Raw genomic sequence first — 18,393 nt, forward strand, 5'->3', positions numbered from 1 at the left:
GTGGGCACCAGACCCGCTTCTAGGCATCCTGTAGCTGCCAATAGTGGCTTTGTACAAGTGGCCAGAAGGGTTGATAGGGCTGAGGTAGGACCCTGGAAGGGCAAAGCTAGTGTTCGTAGGGGCGTAATGACGTGGGATCCCAAGCTAGAATCTGCAAAAATCCTAAGGTTAACAGATTAAGCCCCACCTTTTATTTTATTGGCTAAGAAGATAAAACAATTTAAGCATCATTACGTTCTAGAAATTTTTAGGTAAAAATTAACATAACACTTGAAAGATAATACTTTAAATAACAGGAAGAAACCTCTTCCTCTGACAGTCATCATCGAATGCAAAGGGCATTAAAGAACCGAAGGGTGTTTGTGGTTCAAGTGCAGCTGAGTAATGTTGGGATTCTGTAAACCCCACCCCTCAGTTACCTAGCAACAGCCAGGTATACCCCACCTCTCAATTACCCAGCAGTGGCCAGGTATGCTCCGCCCCAGTGACCTGACACTATAAAAGGAGCTGCTTGACCCCTCCTCTCTCTCTTGGCCTCTCCTGCCCTTGTGCTCTTGCAGCCTTGCTCTCCCATTTCCCTTCCCCCCTCTCTCCCACGTGCTCATGGCCAGCCTCTACTCCTCTACTTCTCTCTCTCTGCCTCTACCACCCTCTTAACTCTCCCATGACCTGAATAAACTCTATTCCGTACTATACTGTTGTGTGGCTGGTCCCTCAGGGAAGGGATTCCCAACATGGACCCCTCAGAGGCATCTCCCTTGCCCTCAGGCCTCACCGCACCTTCATGGGCCATATGCCCCCCACTCTCTTCATCCTTCCCCTAACATTGGTGCCGTGACTCGGATCGTTATCCTTTCACAACATTGGTGCCCTGTGACTTTTCCTTTCATTGGTGCCCCGTCATCTTTTCCTTACAAGTAATACTGAAGGTTATGGGTAGAGGAAGGGAGGGTGAGTCTCATGAGGGCAAGACCATATGACAGAGACTGTGACCAAAAGTCTTATTTGCTCATCCGTATGGCCATTTGTCCAAGAGTAGAAGACAAGACTAAATGGTGAACCAATGACCCAGGGAATCAGAAAATTCCTAAAAAGTCCCCTTTAAGATTAAGGTAAAGGGGCTACGGCTGTAGATTAGGGTGGCCCTGGGTTTTGTTGACATTCTTGGAGAGTGGATAAAACTCTTGAAGAACAAAATATTTGGTAATGAAGTGTGCAGGCTGTGGAGAGGGCTCAGTTGGTAAAATGTTTGGTGCACAAATGTAAGGGCCAGACAGAGTTCAGACCCCAGCACTCACATAAAAGTCCAGGAATGGTGGATTGTGCCTATAATCCCAGTACTAGGGAGTTAGAGACGGAAGAAACCCTGAAGCTTAGTGGCCAGCTAGCTTAGCCAAAATAATGAGCTCCAGGCTCAGTGAGCAACGTCCTCTCAAAATACCAAATGGATAGTGGTTGACTTTACCTGGCGCAGGCCCTTCCCAGGCAGCACTGTCTGGCTTGTGTTACTTTCTAACAGTTCAATTAGTTTAACCGGGATGACATTTAAATTTGGAGTCTTTTAAATTACAATTAAGTGTGTGAGCATGCATATATGTAGGCCTGCATGCCATAGTTTATGCATACGTTAGAGGACAACTTGTGGAAATTGACACTCCCCGCCATGTGGGTTGGAAAGCTTGGCTTTAAACACCTGTAATTATTGATCCAACTCCTGGCTGGGGCATCGGCAATATGGCCAGTTGAAGCTTTGTCCCACGCAACCGTCTCGCCAGCAAGAACGACGCGGCACACAAAATAGGATTCTTCTGCAGTAAACCTTTAATGCTCTCAAGAGGCAGAGCATAAGCTTACATCAAGTAGAAGCGAAGACCCCGAACTATCTAGCCCATCCCCTTATATGGGAATCAGTCCTCACCTTGGACGTGGAGCCCCCTGATTGGTTGAAACTCATCAGGCCATATGACGCCACTGGAGAGGCAGAGCTCAAGGAGTGGAAAGTTACCCAGAGCGTGCACACATGACTTGTTTACTGCTAACTCCAGCCGGATGTCAGCACCATCTTGTAATGGAGAATGTGCAGGCAGCGCCCCACAAAGCTTTGTATGGGGAGATTCTCTGATGACCTTTGATCTCCTCCCTACTTTTTTATAAAAGCAGAAGAAGAAGAGAAAGAAGAGGAAGAAAAGAAGAAAAAGAAGGTGGAGAAGGGGAAGGAGGAAGAAGAGAAGAAAGAGCAAGCTTTGAAATTCCTACTGTCTCAGCATAAATAACTACAAATCATTTTCCAAGCCCAAAAGAAATCCCACCCATTATGCTGGAAATAGAAGCAAGCCCATTGCTGCCAATTTTTTTTTTAATAGACTGGGGTAGCAGGAGAAGCTCGAACTTGAGGATAATTTGTCTTAAGGCCTTTTATGTAACACCTGTACACCCATCACTCAGGAACTGAAGCAGTAAGATAGCCACATTCAAGGTCAGTCTGAAAAACAAATGGTGATGAGAGACCAAGCTAAGTTCCAAATTCACTTCTGTCCACAGCAGATTAGCCCCTGAGACCACCAGGTAAGAGCAGGCTGAGGTGAGGGGGACGTGCCTGAACCACACCCCAGCCCGTCTTTCCAGGACTCCTTTCTCTTTTCCTCCCTAAGGAAAGTGATCTGAGGACACAATATAGATTGTCTTGACCACTCTGTTCAGTCTTCTAAAAATGTAGTAGAACACTACAACCAGGAGGCCGCATTGGCCGAGCCATGTTGGCTGCATATAGTTGCTGATAGTAATATGAACTCTCAGGTATGGTTCTGTCTTGGTTAGCTTTGAGTATCAACTTGATCCAAGGAAGAGTCACCTGTGTGGACAGTCTCAATTGAGAGATTCCTCAGATCTGATTGGTTTGGGGCCATGTCTGTGGGAGACTGTCTTGAATTATAAAGATGTAGGAGCATTGAAAAGGAGCTAGCAAACAACATTGCTCTGTGATTTCTGCTCTAAGTTCCTGCCTTGACATCTGTGGTGGTTTAAATAAGAATATTTCCCCCACTGTACCCCCTCCCTGCACACCCCAAAGAAGCATATCTTTGAATCTTTAGTCACTAGGGACTGGAACTCTTTGATAGGATTGGAAGGATTAGGAGGTGTGGCTTTGTCGGAGGGAGTGTGCCACAGGGGGTTGAGGTTTTCAAAAGCCCACAGAAAGCCCAGTCTCTCTCTCTCTCTCTCTCTCTCTCTCTCTCTCTCTCTCTCTCTCTCTCTCTCTCCCTCCCTCTCTCCTTCTCTCCTTCTCCTCTTCTCTCCCCCTCCTCTCTCCTTCCCTTGCCCCTCTTCCCTCTCTTCTCTCTCTTTCTCTGTGACTGTCTCTCTGTGTGTCTGTCTGTCTGTCACTCTCCCCTCCCCCTCTCCCTCAGAATCAGGATGTGGTAGCTCTCAGCTACTGCTCCAATGCCATACAAGCTGCCATGACGATAGTAAACTAAACCTCTGAAACTGTACACAAACCCCAGTTAAACGCTTTCTTTTATAAGAGTTGCCTTGGTCACGGTGTCTCTTCACAGCAACAGAACAGTTTCTCTCAATGATGAAACTGAAAGGTAAAATAAACCCTCTCCTCCCTACATTGCTTTTGGCCATGGTGTTTATCACAACAGAAAACAAAGATACACAGATTTGAAATGTAAATTGGTACAGTGTGAAGCCAGAACGGGGACCATGTTGTTAAGTCTCCAATACCTTACATGGATAAGTTTCTGTTTCCTAAACCTAAGGTACTCTGTAAAACATGTTTTTCAACCTGCACTGAACTCATGACCCATGATGCATGACGGCCCTTTGCCTTACAAATGTTTTCAGGAAATCTCCATCTATATTGTAATCACTTGCCCCATGATGTATGACTCTCCTTCCACAGTATATTCTTGCTTTTATTCTTCCTTTCATTGTATTTTTTCCTAACAGCCAATTATCTCTGTTCCACATTACAGCCATTTTCTATTAATCTTAACTTTTCCCCATAAAAGGGACCCCACAAAGGCTGCTCTCTAAAAATTCCCTGCATACTGTGAGACAGCTGTGTAGCCAGCGCTGGGTACATCTCTAAAATGAAGCTTCTCTTAATCAGACAGTCTTGGATTTGGCCTTTCTCCTAGCATATTCAGACTTAATCACTGTCATCTCAAAAATGATTGGTAAACAACTGTGGAAGCTGTACCACAAGACAGGGTGGTGTGGGCATCTGCAGAGAAATACCCCGCTTTGCTGTGCCAAGGGAGATGCTCAAGAGTGGCAGAAGTTCCAGTGCATGATGGGAACATTCATCGCAGAAGACCACTGTCCTCCAGAACCTTTCCGACCTTCCTAAGTTATAGACTCTAACAAATGTGCGCATACTCCACCTTCTACTTGTCTCTCTTTCTCCAAATAACAAATGGGTGGCCAGCTCACTCTTCCCTGTAGAATGTTAGTAAATGTGACATGCTGTTTGTAGCCTTGAAACCATGTACTGTGTTTCCTCCCTGCAAACCCCCCTTCTCAGCTACATCAGATGACCCTACAGCAGCAGAGTGCACACAGCTGACAGATGGTGGCCTCCCTATGTGGTCTGGTGAAGGAGACCTGCCTGGTAACCAGGAACACCTATCTGAAACCAGTAATGAGGAAAGAGATGTGTTTGCTGAGATATTACACACTCTTGTTTCTTAAAACCAGCTCTAGAACACTGTTGTACACAACCTGACAACACTGTTTGGAATGAAGAATAAAAAGTAATGTATTCACACACTGGGTATATGAGCTATAAATTTAATAAGGGCTTCTCCTAATAATTCTGAATAAACCTAAACTATACTGGATAACTGGGGAAAGCAATTTATGGAGCACATCAAGTGTGCCAGTTATATAATGTGTGTGTGTATGTGTGTGTGTGTGTGTGTATTTGTGGACAGAAATAAGAGACACCAAACTTAGAATCCAGAGGGATTGCCCCTGAGTTTTCATGTTTCTCTTTTAGTACTGAGGGCTGTACCTAGGGGATTTCCCCTCGATACATAAACACTCTACCACTACTTTGTACCCCTTATGTTTATTTTATTTTATTTTATTTTTTTGAGACTGCTTATAATGTTGCCAAAGTGGCCTTAAACTCACTCTTGAGCTTGTGGTGCTCCTGCTTCAGCCTCCCAGGTAGCAGACGTCATGCTGTGCACAGTGCACATTTCATTTCTGAACAAGGGGCTGTAGCTTCTTACACTTCAGAAAGTAACTCTGAAAGTACATAGCAGCTGCAGCTGTCGCTCATGCCTGTAACTGAGTATTTAGAAGGCTGATACAGGTGGATTTGTCAAGTTCAAGGCCACATAATGGCTACATAGTGAATACCAAGACAGCCTCAGCTATCAAGTGAAACCCTGTTTCAGAAAAAAAAAGTCTCTCTCTCTCCTTCTTAAAGGCAAACTTTAGGTATTTTCTTCACTGTGATCTTCCCCTTCACTCTGTCACCCCTAGACATTTCTTCTCTTCTGGAGCAAACGCTATCACTGTACATTCAGATGGGGAAGCCAACAGCATCATTTTCATGGTCTCCTTGGCTTCTGTCTCTCTATCTCTTACCAGCTTCACCTTCCCCTCTTTTACCCAAACTCTCTGATCACTCACCAGTATATTTCTTGAAAATTACCATTTTACATTTAGTGACTATGCATGTGTGTGGGTGTGTGTACCCTGGTGCTTTCATGGAGGAGAGAGGACCACTGAGAGGAGTCTGTTCTTTTCTCTATGTTTGGTTTAGGAGATCACACTCAGTTCATTGGCTGGGCTACATAGCATCTTTATCATCCAAACCATCTTGCTGGCTATAATTTTGTTATATGCACAGTTTCTTTGTTTTTAATGACTCACCTTACTCTGATTTTAAGGTCTCTGTGCCCGGTATTCATCCTTTCTAGGGATGTTTCCTTCCTCAGTTTGCTCAATAGGCTTTAATATTCAAGTTTAGCTTCCTGTTATTAAACTCGCTTTTCTGAACACCACCCCACTTCGTTTCCTCCATGAATGAGGAGGTAGCTCTGTTTTTAGTACTGCTGCAGACCGAGGCAGAAGAGTGCTTTATTGCACTGATATTTACTGAATACTGGTTTATAACAGTGACCCCATGTTGTCCAGTGGTCCTCCATGGGAACATGTAAGAATCATGAAACATCTCAGTGATTTTTCCAAGTTGGCTCAGCGTCACTGGCTATCCAACAGTCTCCCCAGTAGACCAAGACAGTGTCAGAGTTTAATAACTCCGAGTCTTATTTTTCTGGCTAATAAACCATATTGGATTTATTCTTGATTTGGTGCAGGAAGGATGGTTCAGTGTGGCCTCAGGACACCCTGCTTTGCGGGGCGAGGGTCACAAGCATGACTTTTCTCCCTCTTTGCCTTAAGCTGCTCTCTCTCCCTAAGGCTTCTTGATACCACTGTTCCCCCTTCAGCCACTTCTTCCACATCTCTAGCTTCCTCTTTATGGACTCTAGTTTGTGGTACTCCTGGATTAGCTTCAGGAGATCCTCCTGTAACTCCTGGTTCTCTCTGCAGATACCAATGCAAAATTCCGAATTCACTTTCTTGGCTGTGGACTCGAAGACCTGGGCCTTCTGTCTAACCTCCGAGGTGTCACAGTCTCCCGCCTGCAGCGACTCTACTTCCTGTATCTGTCTGTCTAGGTGTGTCTTTTGCTGCAGGAACTGCAGGTGTGCCTAATGGTCCTTCTGAGCACTCTCGGCTTCCATGTTCTTCAGCTCCTTCTCTAACATCTGGATTTCCATCTCCTGGTTCTTCTTTATGGAGGAAATGTGCTCCATTGACTGAAAGTGCTGACTCAACTGGGATTGGTTGGTTTTTCCCTGCAAGAGCTGTGCTCTGTGGTTTGCTGGGTGAACCTGCGTGTCAGTTCTTGTTTCTTTCTAGTAATCTCCCCGCATTCCTGAAAGTATTGGTTCCACAGTTCCCTGTTTCTTTTCACACTGCTCACTTTTCCCCCTTAGGATGCTCAGGAAGCAGTTCTGGGTTTCCTGGCAGAGTATCTCCTGTTGCAGCAGCCTGCTGTCTTGCAGCAGGAGCTCCTGCCTGGCCACAGCCTCTTCCATCTTTTTGTTCAGGCTCTCGAGGGTCTCGACTGTCTTTCTTTTTTACTTTGTTCTCTGATTTTGTTAGCCTGACTTTTCATTTAGAATAGTAATGTACGTTGATGTTGATGGCTGAGAACCTTTCGGACCCTGGGCAAACCTGGAGGAAGAACAAAGGAAATGTTCTCTTATCAGTTCTTTAGGTACAACTGAGAAAACAATAACCAGAGGAAACTAAGCCCTTGTGTTCCATCATGCGCCAGATTTTTGGAAAGTCGGTACATTCAGAAGTTTTTTGGGAGGAGGAACTACATCGGGAAAAGTGACTCTATCAGATTATCTGTGGATCTCTCTCTCTCTCTCTCTCTAAATTATAGATTGATTGATTGATGTGGGTGGGCCCAGCCTAGGCAGGTAGTCTTTAACTGAATAAGAAAGCAGTCCAAGCAAGTGAGTAATATATGTCTGTGGCTTCTGCTTCAATTTCTGCCTCCAGGTTTCTGTCTTGAGCTCCTGCCCTAACTTCTTTGGATGATGAACTGTGTGTGATACAGAAGCAAAAGATGAAGTAAACCCTCCCCGGCATTGATTTGGGGCATGTTGTTTTCTGGGAGCAGTAGAAACCCTAATTAAGGCAGGGTCTCTCACTACACATGATGCTCAATGATTATGCTAGTCTGAATGACTGTCCTATGCCCCCACCCAACCTTAGGGGTTACAAGCATGTGCCGGCTTGCCCAGCTTTGTGATTGGGTGCTGTTGGTTGAAATTCAGGTTTTCGTGCCATGTCCCAGTCCTCCTTTCACCCACCATTGTCACCAAGCTTAGGGGACCTTCCATTCACATCAATCCCCTCCCGTACCTACCTGGTTCCAGAACTCAGGCATGTATGGAGGTGAGTCTGGTGCTCACTGAGAGGCTTTGCCAAAGAACTAGTGCCGCATGTCTGCCTTTGGGGAGCCCAATTTTCAAGAGGCGTCTTTACTTTGGGGTACGCAGGATGGGACTTTATGCAGCTAGGGTTGTCATTACATAATTTCTTAGTCTCAGCTACCAAATTAGTCTTAGCAGGTCGCCTGGATTTGCCCCCCAGATCTGCACTGAGTTTGGGATTCCATTTCCTCTCACACCTGAGGAGCAGGGTCTTGCCCCTCCTCCTACATCCCATTAAACAACCACCAGCTCTCTCTACACACCTTCTCAATTGTCAACACCCCCCTCCCCCTATTTGTTAGATACCACCACCAGTCAGCACCAGCAGGGCGAAACCCACAGAAGCCTCCCTGGCCTACTGGCCTACTGCTGTATCCTTTTCCTTAGATTGGGATCAAATGTTCCCTGCACAATGGTCTCATAGAATGTCACAGAAGTCTCTCTAGTGATTTAGTGTCTCTATGGTGAGAGGCTAGACTGCAGCTTCTGCTGAGTCAGCGGCCTCCCAGGACCTCAGGCCACTGTGTCTGTTGCTATGGAGAATGGCAGGAATCCTGATGGACCACCTTTCTAGACACAACTACCTTGAAGAGATGTAGTAGGGGTCTGTCAAGAGAAAGCTGAAGAGAGGAGGGTCTCTGGGGTGGTGGAGAGTTCAGGTGGTTACCTTCTGGGCAACTTGACTACCACCCCAGTTCCTTTCTCTGGGTAGCCTGGGATCCAAGCCTGGGTCAGAATTACCTTCTGCATACCCCCAATGCACAGTTAGTGTAATTGTCCACATTTTCCATTGTCTTGGGCATGAAATGGACAGCTTCTTGAAAACCAGGGCAGAAGAGTAACCCTTGCCGTGGTTACAGGGAAAGCAGTCAAGTAGACAGTGAAGAGTTGTCAAAGCTGGACTGACCACATTCTGGGAACGAACTTGAGCAAAACTGAAGTCAACAAGGATCTCCGTGTAAGGAAGCTAATGTTCTTGTGGAAGAGCATTAAAAGATGACTCAGCACCCGGGAAGCAGAGGCAGGCAGACCTCTGTGAGTTCTCGAGGCCAGCCTGGTCTGCAGAGGGAGTTCCAGGACAACCGGGGCTACACAGAGAAACTCACTTTTGGGAAAAGGTGTGAAGAAATGCCTGTATTCATACAGTATGCAAGCAAGGAGGTGATTAAGAGTAAGGGAGGTGCCATTTGGTGGGCAATCAGACTTGAGATGAATGCTTAACATAGATGTAACCGGTGAGTATCAGGTAGGAAGGCTTAAAGGTGTGGTCAGGAAGGAGTGGATGCTGTCTGGGAATTGATTTCAGGGTCTCACCATCTAGGTCATAGTTCTACGACAACCCCCTTCTCTTACTGCCGCACCAGTCCTCAGTTTTCTTCTCTCATTCACTTTTGAAAGATTTAGTTTTATGTGTTTATGTGTCGACCTGCTTGAGGGTGTGGGAACCACTGTACACACACACACACACACACACACACACACACACACACACACAGGGGAGGAGAGGGAGAGACAGAGGGGCAGAGACAGAGGAGAGAGAGATAGGGATAGAGAGAGAGATAGGGAGAGAGAGAGGGAGAGAGAGGGAGAGAGGGAGAGAGGGAGAGAGAGAGAGAGAGAGAGAGAGAGAGATTAAAAGTTTAAATGAATGTGAGGGGCTGAGAGTGTAGTTCAGCTGTCAGAGTGCCTACCTGGTGTGCAGAGTACTGAGTTCAATCCCCAGCACCAACAGAGTGGTAGCACATACCTGTAATTCCAACACTCTGGAGGTGGAGGCAGGAGGATCAGGAGTTCAAGGGCATCCTCTTCTACATAGTGAGTCCAAGGCCAAGACCCTGTCTCATGTGTCTCTCCATGAATGAAGGGTTAAGAGCATTTGCTGCTCTTGCAGAGGACCTGGGTTCAGTTCCCAGCACCTACATGGTGGCTTCAGAAAACACACATGGGGATTGGCAGTATGTGGATATTATTGTAGTGTCCGATCAGCACTGAGCATTACCTTTCAGCACTTGCACAAGTAATAACACTTCTTTATAGTTAGTGGCTTGCTTGAGCCAAGTATGTCTTGGTTGACACACCCAGACAGACTGAAGTATTCACCTGGCTAGCATAGGACAATCATCACCGAGGCCCTGGTAACTGTTGAGTTTTGATATCTAGAATCCACATGGTAGATTGTAAGAACTGACTCCCAAACTGTGATGGTATGTTTATGATTAGCCCAGGGAATGGCACTCTTGGGAGGTTCAGATTTTTGGAGTAGGTATGGCCTTGTGGGTGTGGGCTTTAATACCCTTGTCCCAGCCGCCCGGGAGCCAGTATTCTGCTAGCAGCCTTCAGATGAAGATGTAGAAATCTCAGCTCCTCCTGTACTATGCCTAACAGGATGCTGGACTGAAATTCTGAACCTGTAAGCCAGCCCTAATTAAATGTTGTCCTTTATAGGACTTGCCTTGGTCATGGAGTCTCTTCACAGCGGTAAAACCCTAACTAATAAGTATAGGCCTGTATACGAGCTAGTCACTCATTAATCACAGAGCTGTACATTGTCTTCTGGCCACCACATGCTGACTGTGGCACTTGAGCACACAGGCACACACACATATTTAATCACTCCATATTAATCTGTATTATATAGATTACCATGCCCAACATCCAAGTGTCTCAATAGGTCTAGAAATATCACTTGCTGTTAACAGAAGAAATCCTAAATTATACAGAAATATTTTTTGTAATGATTTATTTTGAATTTTTTGCATGAATGTCTGATGGAGACTTAGTAATATTTATGCCTGTTAAGTTTTTGTCAAGTTGACACAAGCTTAGGTCATCTGTAAAGAGATGAGAAATATCAATCAATATCAATTGAGAAAATATCTCCCTCACACTTGCCTATAAGGCAAGCCTTTGGGGACATTTTCTTAATTTACAATGGATGTGGTTGGGTCTCCACTGTGGGTGGGGCCACCCCTGACCTGTGCTGCTGGACTGCACAAGCTGAGCTAACCATGACACACAGGAAGCAGCATCCCTCTGTGGCCTCTTGTCAGTTTCTGACATTAGGTTTCTGCTTGGGCTGCTGTCCTGGACTCCCTTCATGGAAGACTATAAGCTGTAGAATAAAACAACCCTTTTCCTCGCCAGGTCACTGTGGGTCACGGTGTTTAGCATGGCAACAGAACCCAAATTAGGGTAGTACCTCACTGTGTACCTGTAACATTTTATCCATCCTTCTGGAGGGAAAATAGACCAGATTCCATTTTTTAAAAAGAAGAAGAAACATGTAATTGTCTCAGATATTCTTGTTTGACAAATGACCGTCCTTCAGGAGATGACTAAGTCCACTACCTCCTGTTTGCACACTTCTATCCTATGAGGCATCATCTCTACTGCATCTAACTGGCGAAGGTAGAAAGATGCGCATGGCTCACTATCTTCCATAAAGACAGGAATTTATTCAGTCACACTTTTGGAGGGGTCAGTCTATCAGATATGCAGGGGGTGGCAGACCAGAAAAACTTGCATCCAAGCACCAGGAAGCAGAGGAGTAAATGAAGGTGGGAATGTTCTCCCCAGTGCTAAGGACCAAACACAGGCCTGTGTTCAAGCTAGTCGCCTGTTTATAACAGCTATACTCCTCTGTACATAGTCTCCAAAGCACACACACCACTTCTGCAGACTCCAACAGAGACATTTCCTGGCTGCTCATTTGCCATTGGAGGGCAGAAAGGGCACCAAGTGTCCTTTCAGCTTGTGACTCTGGAAGATGAGAACAGATTTTGGGACAAGTGGTAGTCCCTGACAGACATGTGGAGCATCATGTCATTCTTGTGCAAGTCTCCTGCACTGGTGGGCAAGAGGAGTACCTCCGCATGTACCTGGGGCTGGATATTATTCTTGTGTTTAGTTTTATTAGATTCAGTCAAGTAATTGTATCTATTTCCATTACACACACACACACATACACACACACACACACCATTCAATATGTACCAAATACTGCTACCCTTGTTTATATTATTCTAATGAATAGTGTAACTGAATAGTGTGACCAGGACAGTCTATACAGGTCTTGCTGATTCCTGGCCATGGGAAGGAAATGGTTGCTGCACAGACCCACAGAAAACAGGCCTCATCTCCGCACCAGCTCCCTACTGTAATCACCATGACCAGCAGGTTTCAGGAGCCAAGAAATGCTGAGATGACCCAGAACCTCCCCAGTTCTTGGCCATCTTGAGTCTCATGTGTCAGCAAAGGGGTCCAAGAGCAGAGTAGCAGCAAAGACCAGAGACTTTCTCAGTGAGTCATTTTATTTGCCAAATATTCTCCAAGTCCTTGCCCCCAGAACTTCACATAGCTTCTTATTTCTCCTCCTCCACAACCCTCACCTACCGCGGGGGCTTTAAGGGTGGAAGCAGGAACGAAGAACAGCACAGACACAGAATCTCCTGGACTTGTTTCAAAATGACCCTTTGGCAGTGCCCAATCCAAGTTTTAATGCCCCATATTGAAAAGTGATCTTCACAAAGCACACACGATAAAGCTATTTAGAAGAGCACAGAGAACAGAGACTTAAGGGTGGCAAACAGCCTTTCAGAGTTTGGAAAGGTACTATTTGTCCATATCAAGGTTAGCTTTATAAGTGGCATATGCCACACAATAGGTGGGAATATAGAACAACAATATTTACACAAAAGGAGGAAGAGAAACCAGAAACACGACAACAAGGCTACTTACTCTAACCTATGTTTCAAGATATCCACCCTCACAGGGAAGAGCCCACTGAACACCTCCAGACAGGCATGAGGTACAGAGACCATTCTTCCCAGAGAAATATCGACATCTGCTGTCAGAATCTCACAATATAAAGCGGATACAACTCCATATACAAAACAGTAGGACAGTATTCTCAGAACGTTCAGACAGAGGAGGGGTAATGCCATAGACAACTTAAGTGGGCGTGGCCTAACAAGGGAGGTAAGCACAGGGAAGAGGGACAGCACACCTTGCTTTGCAGCCTCAGTGGCATTGCCAGGGACCAGGACACCGAGTGAACACAGCGAGGGACTGAGTCATTTCTCAGTCCTTAAAACCAAGGACACAAAGTCAAGCTTCTGTGGAGGGTGGGGCAGCATTCACTGCCATTGCCTTTCCCTCTCTTGCCATCTTAGTGTTTGGGATAGACCCCTCAGGCTGATCTCATGCCTGCGGTCCGGTTAGTCCCTGCTCCAAGAGCAAGCACAGGGAGCACTTAGCTTTTCTGTGCTAAGTCACTTTCTTCCTCTCAGCAGTAAAACCTAGTTAAAGGTGAGCAGCCTCTGCCAGGCTCTGCTTTCTGGGGTTCAGGGCCACACTGTGGCAGTTCTCCTCTTTAGTGCTCTATGTCACAAACACAGGAGGATAAAACCTGTTACAGCTTTTCAAAAAAAATTAGTCTAGAACCGTTTTATAAGCTAAATGATGGATTAGCCACTAAATCAATGAAGATTTCAAGAACATTCATAACCTAGACAGGAAAGAATGAAGACAACCAACTGAAGGTTTCTTTCTTAACCCTGCTCAGGGTGAGGAGGCCTGCAGCTGCTTTTCCAGAGGAGCTCTTTGGGTGACAGAAAAGCAAGAGGACTCCATGGGAATACGAACCTACTAAGGCAGGGAGGGGAGAAAGTGAACGAGTCAGGAAGACTATGAAATTTACACAGAAGAGCTGAGAGCCACCACCCAACAGCAACAGCTGAAAGCAACCTCACCCAGCCCCACAATTCAGTCCTGGTCTGCACATGTCCCCATGACAACTGCATCACATCCACTCTCCTTGGAGCACCATCAACAGCTGCCTACTTCCTTCCCCGTTTGTGAGTGGTCTTGGTAAGCTCAGCTTTCTGGGGCTGTGCTGGCACTGGATCCGGCTCAGTTCCCACCAGCTCCTCATTCCCACCCTGCTCCTTCCCTGCCTTGGGCTCTGGCTGGCTCTCTGGAGGCTCGGCACACGGCTGCTGCTGCCTTCTTAGAGACCGCCGCCTTCCATGCTGCTGCCGCTGCTTCTCCTCCTCCTGCTGCCGCTGCTTTATCTTCATCAGCTTCTCAAAGCTTTTCGTGGTTGTTGGGTTCACAACAAACCAATCCTGCAGGGAAAAGTAACACAGGGACAAAATAAAAGGCCAAGAAGAAAGGAGAGAAGGCAGTGTTGTGTGTATTGCACAGGAGTGGGGGCACACGGACCTGAGAGCACCGTCCTGGAGAAATGCAATATGCATCAGCTCTCATAAATGTAGATCGTGTAAAGCATGATGCTGGGTAATTTAGTGTGTGACCAGGACACAGGTGTGGCAGTGCATGCCAAAAATCTTAGCACTTAAGACCCAGAGGCAGAAGGATCATTTTCAAAGATATAGCTAGTATGAGGATAGTCTGGGCTGCTCAAGACCCTGTCTCAAAAACCCAAACCTGCAATTAAGAGTACTTTGTGCTCTTCCAGAGGACCCAGCTTCTGTTCCCAGCACTGACACTGGGCATCTGACAACCACCCCTAACTATAGTTCCAGGATCTGACCCCTGAAGGCCCTAGCACAAGGTGGTACATACACACATGCAAAAACACAATTTTACACAGTAAAAAGAAAAAGAAAGGAAGGAAGAAAAAAGAAAGAAATGAGAAGAGAAAGAAAAGAAGGTGTGGTTATAAAGTATTTACTTGGCCTGTTACCTAATACCTCCTCTTGGGACAGGAGCATGGACTGATTCCTAAGCAGACCCCCTGAGTGCCATTTTCCTTTCCTTTTGACTTCTTCCTGTAAGTCACTCCATCTCTTTGGGCCTCATTATAGAAAATCATGTGGTTGAGGAAACTTATAAAGTATTCTTCTGGAAAAGCAAAAGCCTCAATCTAAGTAATCCACTCAGTCTCCCAGGTTGGAAGAGCAACTCACAGGAAACAGCTAGGACAGTGGAGCACAACCATTAGGTAGAGGAGCACCACCACAGGGGGGATCGGGGAAGCCCCAAGTGTGCGTACGTGAGGAATTAAAAAAAAAAGACTGGAAACAGACGAGGGAAGCAAAGCCTCCTAACAAGTGAAAGGACAGCCACGGTGGCCTGTGCGTGGAGCACTCTGAACTCTGTGCATCTAAACTCATGACTTCAGAGAGAACACAAGGGAAGACTTGGTAGCAGAATATGTCATATACTCCACCACTATTCACTTCGCTTTTCAGACAGGGCCTAATGGGGCTGAGGCTGGCCTTGAGCTCACTGCTGAAGTTCTGCCTCTACCTCCCGAGTGCCAGGGTTACAGGTGACACCGTTATCTTACACACACACACATTATCAACATAGGATTTTCCATGCAGCTGCTTTGCTGTGTTCCCCTTTTCTTTTTCTTTTATGGTACAGAGTTTGTGTGGTCCAGGTGAACTAAAAAATTCACAATGCTCCTACTTTAGCATATGCAGTTTACACTTTTAAGAATATGACTGAAAAAATAATTTATTCCATAAACTGTGTCATATTAGACTTCCAGTGAGAATGCTCCAGGCTAGGATAGACACTTGCAGCACATGAACCAGTTTTAGAGCCCTATTTGAACAAGAGAACTATAAAATGAAAATGACCAAGAGCCCTAAGAAACTGCAGGATGACTGAATGTAGGACAGCCAAAAAAGGTCATTGTTCACCCTTTAAACTATATTAATTTTTGCATTCATTTTCTGTAAGTTCTCTATGAAAGCCTTTATACCTTAGTATTGATGACCTTGAAGTCCTGGTCAATCTGCCTCTACCTTCCAAGTGCTAGAATAACAGGCATTTGCACCTAGGACAAGTGTAATCTGATTTAAGATAAGCCTCTCATTCAGAGATGTCTTATGCAATGATATAGACAGCATTAAGAACTAGTTGTTGGAGGGTTAGAGACAACTCAGTGGTCGGAGCTTTGGTGCTCCTTCAGAGGACCCAGCATCCACAGGATGACTGGATGACTCACCACCATCTGTAGTTCCAGTTCCAGGGGAGCTGCTGCCCTCTTTGTCTACCTAGGGTACCAGACACCCACATGATACAGATTCAGGGGAAACAGTCATGTAGGTGATGACTGTAGGGGAGGACCTGATAACTAAAATCTACTTCCCTGTTTCTTGATTGGGTCAATAAAGACAGCAGAAGCTAATTGTTGGGCAAATGATAAGGTGGGATTTCTGGGTCCCAGGAGGAAGAGAAAGGGACTTGGAGAGAAGTGGGAATGCGGAGCATGGGGTGGATAGGAAGAACAGACATGTAGTCTCAGGGACAGTTAGTTTGTAGCCTTTGCAGGTGAATGTGGAGGCTAAGGAGGAATGGGGCAGGATACTCTCTGCCCAACAGCTGTGTTATCTGGCTGGTTTTAAATGTTTAAGCCTGTCTGGTGTTTTTATCCACTATGACTCAGGTGGAAGGAGAAAGTGGGCCACTGGGGTGGTCGGAGTTCTCAGGAAGGATGGTTGTTGGGAGGCTTAGCAAAGCCAGCAAGAGAACCAGTGGCATTCTCAGGAAAGCACCAGCCGGCAACATGGCTGCTCTTGAAGCATAGCTGGAAACTCAGGGAGAGCGCCCAAGAAAGAGTAAGTGTGTTTTTAAAATTACACACAACTGACAATAATTTATAGACCCCAGACTATTGGAAAACACTAAAACAATTGGATGTTTATCAAAAGAAAATGCTGTAAAACAAGAGCAAACATGTAACTTCAACCTGGTTCCCCAATGTTTCATTTAATCATAGTTAAGAGAATTATAGGGACTCAAAGATGCCAGCCACAGTGAGCTTTATCTAATTTTTCTTCACAGACAATTTCATTTAGACTCATATAATTTCAGAGAGCACTTTAACTCTGGCAAGTTCAGCATGAATTTCTTTGCTACAGCTTCAGGATGAGGCACACGGGGAAGGTGGGGAGCGTACCTCGGCGTGGACAGAGTTGATGTGATACTTGACACCACTCTCTGACACAAATTCTTTCTGACACAAAAGACACTTGTACTTTCCCGCCACGAAGGTACCCTGTTTCAAAGACAGAAAGAGAATTGTGGGTAAATTCTGAAAAACATACCTGGGCCTTGGGCAGTAATTGTGAGAAAAATAACGAGGAGTCTCTTAATCAGAAATCATGGGAAATGGTCCAAAACGACAATATATTTTACAAAATCTAGCTAAGGCAAACTCTCACCACCGGAACCCACAGCACCAAATTATAGCCTGTCATGCCCCACCTTCTGCTCTGTCCCAAGCTGCTCCCTTTCACCTCACTTTTGGCATTCTTAATTCCTCTTTATAAATCATCAAATGCCCCAGGGTCATTAGAGACACCTTGGAACAGTCCTTCCCACTGTGGCAAAGGGTGCCTTGGAAACCCAGAATCCCATTGGTAATACCTAGTTGAAGGACTCAGAAACTATCCCAATGACACTCCTAAGCACTGCTACCCACATCTGGCTAAGATACCCACAATGCCCCGAATGCCTTCAACTGAGATTTCCCTCTCCCTGCTAGATGGGCCTGGAAAGTGGCAGCATTTCTCATGGCTCTTAAGCACCTGGGTCAACATAAAAAAGATTCTGGGAGGTGAGTGCATGTTAGCCTGACACCCTGTCTGGCCCCCATCCCCTGAGGCCAGTATAGTCCAGATGGGTTTGTCTGAGGATCTTCACCAGTCCAAACAGCTTCTTCTTAGGAAGGAAAGGTTATGGCAAAACAGGGCAAGATAGGGCCAGTGGGTGAAGACCAGGGCGAAAGAAGCAATCTCTGGTTAGGATTCCAAATTCATAGACCCTCCTTCCAGTTCCTTCAAGGTAAGTATGACATGACTTTGCTGACCATTTCTGTATCCTAGAGGCACCTGCTGCCCAACCCAACAGGATCAAGAATGTCCTTGATCCTAAGGCCAAAGGCAGCCTCCAGAGGTGATAGTCAACAGGATGCCTGGTTATCTTGCCTAAACTAAGCCTTCTTCTATGTCAGACTAACAGAGAGGACACTTTCAGAGAGTACATAGAAAATGTTACAAACCAGTGTACAAGAGCCCAGATGAGCTTTAAGGCCAGACACACTACTGTAGACAGCCTCACAGCCCTGAAAAAGAGAAGCAGACATGAGTGCTGTGTGCACAGAACCCTTCTCTCAGCAATGCAATTACTTACACTTACCAGTTCCTCATTTGGAGGGAGATCAGTCCCTAGCCATAAACCAAATACCAAAGAAAACAAAACAAACAAACAAACAAAAAAACCCCAACAACAACAAAAACCCACACATGAAAGTCACAGAGGCAAGAAGGAAGGAGAAAGGGAAGACAATAAAGAAGAAAAATAAGGCTCCAGGAAGTCT

The 18,393-nt window shown here is 45.7% G+C and overlaps 2 protein-coding genes across 4 annotated transcripts in view; both read right to left on the reverse strand.

Moving 5' to 3' along the window:
- Positions 1 to 6,348: 6,348 nt before the first annotated feature.
- On the reverse strand, positions 6,349 to 8,264 carry CCDC121 (coiled-coil domain containing 121; the record flags this gene model as incomplete). Its single annotated transcript, XM_080918613.1, is given in 10 exon segments — positions 6,349 to 6,432; positions 6,435 to 6,734; positions 6,738 to 6,895; positions 6,898 to 6,983; positions 6,985 to 7,160; positions 7,162 to 7,197; positions 7,200 to 7,263; positions 7,970 to 8,193; positions 8,195 to 8,228; positions 8,230 to 8,264. Coding segments are annotated over 10 exon segments (1,197 nt in total), but the record flags the coding sequence as incomplete, so codon positions are not given.
- A 4,103-nt stretch (positions 8,265 to 12,367) lies between these two features.
- The window catches only part of ZNF512 (zinc finger protein 512), a 30,194-nt gene continuing 24,168 nt past the window's right edge, over positions 12,368 to 18,393 (reverse strand). For all 3 annotated transcript variants that reach the window (XM_080916357.1, XM_080916358.1, XM_080916359.1), the window contains exons 12-14: positions 18,076 to 18,138; positions 16,972 to 17,070; positions 12,368 to 14,161 (exon numbers count right to left, since the gene is read on the reverse strand). In XM_080916357.1, the coding sequence (XP_080772483.1) occupies positions 13,874 to 14,161; positions 16,972 to 17,070; positions 18,076 to 18,138 (450 nt within the window). In that variant the 3' untranslated portion in view covers positions 12,368 to 13,873. The remainder of the gene's footprint in view (positions 14,162 to 16,971; positions 17,071 to 18,075; positions 18,139 to 18,393) is intronic.

This window comes from Micromys minutus, assembly GCF_963924665.1.
Source record: "Micromys minutus genome assembly, chromosome: 1".
Classification (NCBI taxonomy): Eukaryota; Metazoa; Chordata; class Mammalia; order Rodentia; family Muridae; genus Micromys; species Micromys minutus.